At 35.2% G+C, this 8,171-nt stretch overlaps 1 protein-coding gene across 1 annotated transcript in view; it reads left to right on the top strand.

Moving 5' to 3' along the window:
* The window catches only part of LOC107670626 (lipoma HMGIC fusion partner homolog), a gene marked incomplete at its 3' end in the record, with an annotated part of 117,549 nt that extends 110,034 nt beyond the window's left edge, over nucleotides 1-7,515 (top strand). The window contains exon 3 of the mRNA XM_016463285.1: nucleotides 7,417-7,515. Within this exon, the coding sequence (XP_016318771.1) occupies nucleotides 7,417-7,515 (99 nt within the window). The remainder of the gene's footprint in view (nucleotides 1-7,416) is intronic.
* Nucleotides 7,516-8,171: the final 656 nt, after the last annotated feature.

Consider the following 8,171-nt stretch of genomic DNA (forward strand, 5'->3'; position numbering starts at 1 on the left):
CACAAAACTACATTAAACTAACAGATCTCTCTTGTGCAAAAACACATTAATACAGTTCAGTTCAATATTTACTCTCCTTATCAGTTCATGACTTTGCATAACTGTTTTCTGTGGACCTTCACTAATATTTCAGTAAAAATAACTTTTTTCCTTTGGTTAATCTGACTAAGTTTTACAGTAAATTGCTGTTATTTCCTGGACTTAACAGGAATTTACTGGCAACCGTGTTTTTTGCCGTAAATTAATTACAGTTTATTACTGTTAAATTACATTCCATGCTGTTTTTTTTTCATCGTACATCTTTAACCCTTTAAACCCCACAACAAAATCCTCAGTTTTAAATGAACACTTATAATGTGTCCACACTACAGAGTGAAGCAGTGCTGAAGTTAATGAGATAATTCTGTCATTTAATTAAGTGCTGATTGAGCATTAGTGATGAACAGCTGCTGTTAACAAGCAAAATCACTGAAGAAAAGAGAAACAAGAATTACAACTGGCTTCAGCCACAGACTTCGATCAAATCAACTGAAATAAAAGAATACATAAATCGCATAATCTTATTAACTGTTTATCTCCTGAACTGCATCTTTCTTTACCACGCTATTCAGCGCCAATCCCGCAGTGCAGTCAATTTCACTGGTTAAGGTTAGGGTCAGGTGTGGGGTAGGTTTAGGGGTTAGCATTTTTTGTAGCATAGTGTAGGAAATCAACACTTTAATTGACACAACCAATAAAATCTTTAGAATCAGCTGTGGGGCAGAGTTTGCACTGAAGTGGATTGGGGGGAAAAGTGAGCATGCGTGTCATGTGCCTGTCTGTCAATGGGAGGAAGCCACGCCCTATTTTGGAGCTCCCACCCCGTTTTGGAGTTCCCTCCCCCATTTGGAGATCTCCAGGCTGCAGTTATACCCTTCTCAAAGTTAATGAGATAATTATGGGATTAATTAAGTGCTGATCTAGCATTAGCGATGAACGCCTGCTGTTAACAAGCAGAATCACTGAAGAAAAGAGAAACAAGAATTACAACTGACTTCAGCCACAGACTTAGATAAAATCAACTGAAATAAAAGAAGACATTAAATCTCTCAAGATCTCGGCAGAAGACGATTGAACAACTCTACAAACAGCATCACCAGCTTCATGCATTACTAACCAGTTAGACTATCTAAAACAGAAGGTCTTTGTTGAGAATTCATGTTTAGATTTTTTTTTTTTCAACACCGTTTTTGTGAGTAGTGGTTGCTTTAGTTGCCTCTTGACCCTTGACTTTTTAAATTTTAGATTCTTTTGGGCTGGCACAATTGTGTGTGTTAAACATATATGTGATGGCAAGGAACTTATGGTAAAATCATTATATGTGTCTGAGTCTCTGGTTGAAATTTATCTAAAACTTTCATGCCTTCTATGTTGTTGCAGTTATATGAGATAACCATGTGAGAAAAACGTTCTTAAACGACTTTAATAAATATGGTTTATAAACAGGTTTCAATTCTGGCACTCATAGACATGAAGAATCAGCATGTGAATCTCAGCAATGGTGACAAAATATTCTGATAATTTTTATGTGATTTTTGAACGTCACAAAACAAGGCAGTAAAAAGTCACAACAAAAATAAAAGCAAATAGTAAAAATAAAAGAAAATACTAAGACTCATGTCGCAATGCATGCTGGGAGCCGTGGATGAGTTATGATTGGTGCACCCAGAATGCAATGCAACAGTAATCTGTCTGATGAGCATCACCATTGTTGAGGTTCATATGCTGATTCTTGATGTCTGTGTGTCTAAACAGCACAAATGTTCAAACTGGTGTGCAAAATGATTTTAAAGCTCTACCTATTATTTCATTGAAATACAGTTGCGATCAGTAACAGTCTATATTACACGTTACCACTGGTGACATCAGTGAACCTGGCTACTACATGACAACAATGTTATCATCAAAAAAATGGTCAATATAATCTAAACATTTTCTCTTGGTTTTTCTTGCCATAACAAATGTGTTTCATAAACAGTTACAGCAACCGGAGACAAACTAATGTTAAAAAGTCAAGGGTCAAGAGCCCAACTAAAGCAAATGCTTATCTCCACAACGGTGACTTCAAATTGTATTATTTTCAATAAACATTAACGTCTAAATCTCTGTTAATTCTTAATAAGAAATTTTTAGACGCATGACAAACAAAAATTCAAACTGGTTAGTAATGTGCAAAGTTTATGTGTTTGTGGAGATGATTAATCATCTTCTGCTGAGATCTTGAGAGATTTAATGTCTTCTTTAATTTCAGTTGATTTCATCTAAGTCTGTGTCTGAAGTCAGTTGTAATTCTTGTTTCTCTTTTCTTCAGTGATTCTGCTTGTTAACAGCAGCTGTTCATCACTAATGCTCAATCAGCACTTAATTAATCACATAATTATCTCATTAACTTTAACACTGCTTCAGTGTTACTTTAACACTCTTTTAGAGTGGGACCATATATGGTCCGAACAGTGTTAATTTAACACTCGGGATTTTACTGTGTAGTTATTAAGATTGATGTAGTTTGGAATTGGTACAATGTGCTTGGAAAAAAATATGATCAGAATATCAACTTGCATAATAATTATGCATGCACTGTATTTTTCCTCTTCTGCTGTCGAGGTAATGCAAGGAATGTTGTGATTGGTTGTCAAGGCAGCCAATCAGAATTTAGCAGCCTCGTCTCTGATTGGCTGGAATTATGGCATATTGTAACGCTGGGTTGTGTTGAGCAAGCAAGCTGTTGGCATTTATAGAGCACTGAGGGCGGGCATCAGGTGAGCAAGCTAGTGAAACGTTGCACGCGCAAAAGAGTCTGCACACATCCAAAAACTTATTTTAAATGCAAAATAGATTTTTGTGCGCTCAAAATACTTTCTTCTTTGCGAGACAAACATTTTCTCCACAAAACTCAGTTCGCGCGCGTGCAAAACGCACTTTTGCGCGCTCAAAATATGATCTTTCGTGCACTCAAAATATGATCTTTCGTGCGCAGAATTGTGGCAGAGATGTAATCCCATATTCTTAAAGCAGGACTTGTTCGTAAGCTCTCCATAATGTATAGCCACAAAACGTTTATTGGTTAAAGGGAAATAAATGACATTTCCATTGTATTTTATGTTATTATTTATGTATAGTATTTCATATAATTTTTTTACATATTAAAATATATTTAAATATTAAGTGTACAAGATATTGAGACCACAAATTAATGACTGAAATGGGGGAACTACTTAATAAAACATGCCCATGAAGTCTTGGGAAGGAATTCTTAAAGCTGCAGTTCGTAACTTTTGGCGCTATTGCGCTTAATAAACAGAAATGCGTGCGTCTTGCAGAAGAACACTGTGGCCGGAGCTACTTCTTTCTGTTTATGTTCATGAAGAATCACGCAGGTACTGGGCTTCTCCACAGCGGTACCTACCCGAACTAGTCTAAAATAGTCCAAATATAAACACTTATTATCGGTGTACCGTAGTGATTCAGGACAAGCCAAAAACACGGTTTGGAAAATGGATTCATGGTGTACTATTATATAAATTGTGTAAATTTTGAACACAAAAAAAGTTACGGACTGCAGATTTAACGTAACCATGCAGCATGCAGACTCACTAGGATGCAGCCTTTTGTTTGAGAAGCACCTATTGTCTTGTCTTATTTATGCTGCCTCGTCATTCTTCTGCATTTCTCTTTGACACGCTCCTAGATTAGCTTTTCTTTCTTTCTTTCTTTCTTTTTTTTTTTTTTATAAAATTCTGTACAGATTACTGTTGTGTTCATAAAAAAAAAACGGTTAGATCTGCTTCTTTCTTTGACATAATGTATAAGAAGCTGTCATCTTTTATCTTACAACTAGATACAGTTATGCATTTTTTGAGGGTGTGACATAGTTTCATTTAGAGCTTGCCTTTAAAAAACATTGGAATCAATAAGACATTTCTAATTCACACTTCCAAATGTAAATGGACATTGTGATGATGTCTTAATATTTATTTATTTATTTAGTCACTTATTAGACGCTTTTATCCAAAGCGACTTACAAATGAGGACAACAGAAGTAATCAATTGTAGTATTAAAACAACTAAAAACAGATCCAAAACTAAAAGCTAAAACTTTATAAATACTATACACATTGTAAAATAAAGAGATTAAATAAAAATGACAAATGCATACAACAAAATTTCAAAACTTAACATTTAAATGAAAAACAAAAAACAAAGCTAAAAACAATTCAAAATATTAAAGAACAAAAGGTATAAGGGTATAATAATGATTCTAACATAACACTAAGCCAAACACCAAAAAAACAACTACATATGTGTATGTACAACCACACACACATACATATGTACTGTATATGTACATACACATTTATAAATTCAATATATATATTATTTCATTTCCATTTAGTTTGTTGAAGTATTAAAATAACTCAAATTAAATAAAACTAAAAACTTAATAAAAGACCTATATAGACATAATAAATTCAGACATAATGTAACTAAAATTTAAATAAAAAACAAATACAAATAATACAAATCAAATGACAGTAGTTTATCAGTAATCCTAAAAAATAACACTGCCAAACACACATGCTAAAAAAGAACAACTTACTTACACATAGTAAGAAATGGTTATAAAAAACTGAAACAGAAGCGAAACAAGTAATATCAATATATTTCGTTTCCATTTGGTTTGAAGTATTAAAATAACTCAAATTAAATAAAACTTAATAAAAGACCTATACAGACATAATAAATTCAGACATCATTTAACTAAAATTAAAATAAATAACAAATACAAATAATACAAATCAAATGACAGTAGTTTATCAGTAATCCTACAAAATAACACTGCCAAACTTACATGCTAAAAAACAACAACTTACTTACACATAGTAAGAAATGGTTATAAAAACTGAAACAGAAGCGAAACAAGTAATAGGAATATAATATACATATTTATATAATTAATTAATTTAATATACATTCTAGAGGGCCTTTATGATTGCATCTCTCAAGTCCGGATTAATATCTCAACGTCTTTTTGCGTGGGTGTGTGTGTGTGTCTGTAAGGACATCTCCCACCTTGCTCAAACTGTGTACAGCAGTGTATAGATTAAAGGGGTCATGTGATGTTGCTAAAAAGAACATTATTTGGTGTAATGAAATGTGTTTATGCGGTTTAAGGTCAGTGGCAAATTCTTTAAATATAAAAAGTCTGCATTGTAGACTACGGCATTAGTCTACTTTACCAGGATCAAGAAACAGTCCTCCATAAAATGTACTGGACACATCTGAATATTTGGGTTAACTGTATGTTGTAAATACAACTTAACAACTGATTTCTAGTCGTGTCCTCTTTTGGAATGCCAAACAAAGTAGTTTCGCTTTCACAACGAAACACACAACGGGCTAGAGTGAGCGGAGGCCGGAGGCCTAGAGTGAGGGGAGGCGGGCGGCGTGATTGAGAACGGCGCGGCCGGCGGATTTGACGAAGGAGCGTCCGGCGTGTGGGGGCATGTTAGAACTAGCCATTTAGGTAGGCGTGGTTGACTCAACTTTTATAAAGAATATCTCTTTGGATTTGAGACTTTAGTCTTTGCAACTTTACAGATCTTCTTTGTGCACCAAGAGCTTGTAACACTCCACAGAGAAAGGAAAAATTTAAATCGCATCATATGACCCCTTTAACGTAATTCCTATCAGTAAGTCTGTGTAGTGTGACGGGGGTTAATCATCGAGCCTCACAGTACCTATCCCTCTCTCTCTCTGGCCCCGCTAAAACTGATGAGGGAAAAATTGGAAAGGATTAGAATAATGTGATAGAAAAGCCCCTTAGCCAAGGACTTGTGCATCTATCCGGAGACAGCAGCTGGCGTGAGAAGGGAATTTGTGTCAAGACCCCAACTCATGGTAATCTGGAGAAAAGGTGCACTATCTTTATGTGGCACTGGGGACCTGGCCGCAGCCCACTAGTTTTAACAAGGGTTCAACTGAGCTCAGTCCATTTTTAGTTCTATGATAATTTTAGGAGGGTTTTTTTATCACTAAGAAGCTTTGATTGTTACTGACCTCATTTTTGGATTAAAGGCAGTTTCTGTATTCTAATATAAATTAGAATGTTTTAATATATTTTAATGGCATTAAATTACAGAAAACTATTTAATGCTGCTACAACGTCGGGAGTGACGGCAAATTTTACATCTTTCTCTCTTCTGTACAATGTAATCAATCTCGCTCTCTCTCTCTCTCTCTCTGTCGAATGGGAATTAAATACTTTATAAAAAGCTCCATCATACTTGCAAAAATCAGTGGTGGACAGTGTTTTTCTTTACTTTTATTTCATTAGGCATTAGTACTAAATGCATGCATAATAGATGCATAATATCACACTTTTTACGCATTTAATTAAAAAAACATATCGTTCCACTTTATTTTGAGCTAATAAAATCACCACCTCCTCTGAGACTCTCTCCAATTTGTGAAAGAACTGATTCTTTTTAATTAACCTGTTGAAACAGTTCACAAATCACACTGAACAATCCATTTGCAAATTGAACTGATCTGATTGCAGCTGTTCTTGATTTAACAACACCGATACAGTGATTCATTCAAAGTGACTCAAAAAGAGTCAGCGACGCACAACATGATAACAAAGCAGGTGATTACGGACTTACATGTACCATAAGACTAGCTTTGCTGTATCAACAGGATTCAAGAAGGGAGTGATGAGGGAGGCCATGCCTAAGCTTTCAGAACCAAAGTTAGGCCCCAAGTGGGGATAGTAGATGTGTGAGGAGGGTTTAGCCATCTCGTACCACATAGAAATCTGATTACCAGACCATTCCTGCCCACTGACGGCCTGTGAACCTCGCTGTGGAAGGTCGATATAGTGGCAATGCACACTTTGAGTGTAGAAGGCACAGCTGCCATCTAAGCACTCCTGTAAGAAGGACAAGATAACTGGAATTGTGCAAACAACTGGGTCCTTCTCCCTTGAGGAGCACCAGCTCTCAAAGACTTTCCATTTATAAGCATAGAGGTGTGCGCTAGAGGGAGTTCTCACTTCAGCAATCGTTGTTAACACTTGTGGGCTGCAGACAGCTCTTTGGAAGTTGATTGTGAGCTCCAGCACTGAAGGTGGTTGATGAGCATATCCCTTTATATGGCATTTTTGTAAGTCTGATCACTTAGAAAAATAATAGCACAGGCCAGATTTGATATATCATTCATGTCTATAGTACAAACTGTGATTTCAGTTACACAAAAAAATGTAATACTTAGGGTTGGGAATCTTATTCTTATAAAACACAACTAAAACATTCTGCGTGTGTTTAATCTATTATACATGAGTAACGTTATTCATGTCTTGTTCTCTCTCTGTTTTTGCAGGTCTGCTCATCGGTTCAGGATGTGCTCTGTATCCTCTAGGTTGGGACAGTGAGGAGGTCCGGCAGACATGCAACAACAGCTCAGATCAGTTTGAACTTGGTACGTCCTCATATCACCTACATTCTGAAGTTCACATACATCTTCAAACATCTGCATTAATTACACAGTGACAGCATTAAACAATAAATGCATCATGTCCAACAGTTGATCTTGCTTAAATAGATCCCTATAAAAATAATGAAATAAATAAATAAAATTAATAAATAAAAATAAAAAGTACACTTTAGCATACTTTTACAAAGTGAACACTTTGAAAGAATATACTTAAGTGCAAACTGAATGTAATGTTTTCAGACAATGAAAATGTTTTTTTTATTTTTTATTATTAGTTTAAATTATTTTGTATGTAATTCAGTAGGACGTAACATCTTTTTATGTAATTTCATAAGTATTTGTCTTTGGTTAAATGTAAAATGTAAAATGTTAAAATGTAATTCTGAATGTATACTGACAATCATTTATGATAAACTAAAATGTACTGTAATGCATTTTACTTTTATGCCATGTTTTTAATGTTATTTGTTAGGGATGCACCGATACCGATACTGGTATCGGTATCGGGCCCGATACTGGTCTCCTGTACTCGTACTCGTACTCGTTAAAATGCCCCGATACCAAATGGCATGTGATAAGCGCCATATTCAAACAAAGAAACACCGACAACAGAACAACAGACAGCAGAAAGGAGTTAAGGA

Source organism: Sinocyclocheilus anshuiensis, unplaced genomic scaffold (genome assembly GCF_001515605.1).
Source record: "Sinocyclocheilus anshuiensis isolate Anshui unplaced genomic scaffold, SAMN03320099.WGS_v1.1 scaffold513, whole genome shotgun sequence".
NCBI classification, from domain to species: domain Eukaryota; kingdom Metazoa; phylum Chordata; class Actinopteri; order Cypriniformes; family Cyprinidae; genus Sinocyclocheilus; species Sinocyclocheilus anshuiensis.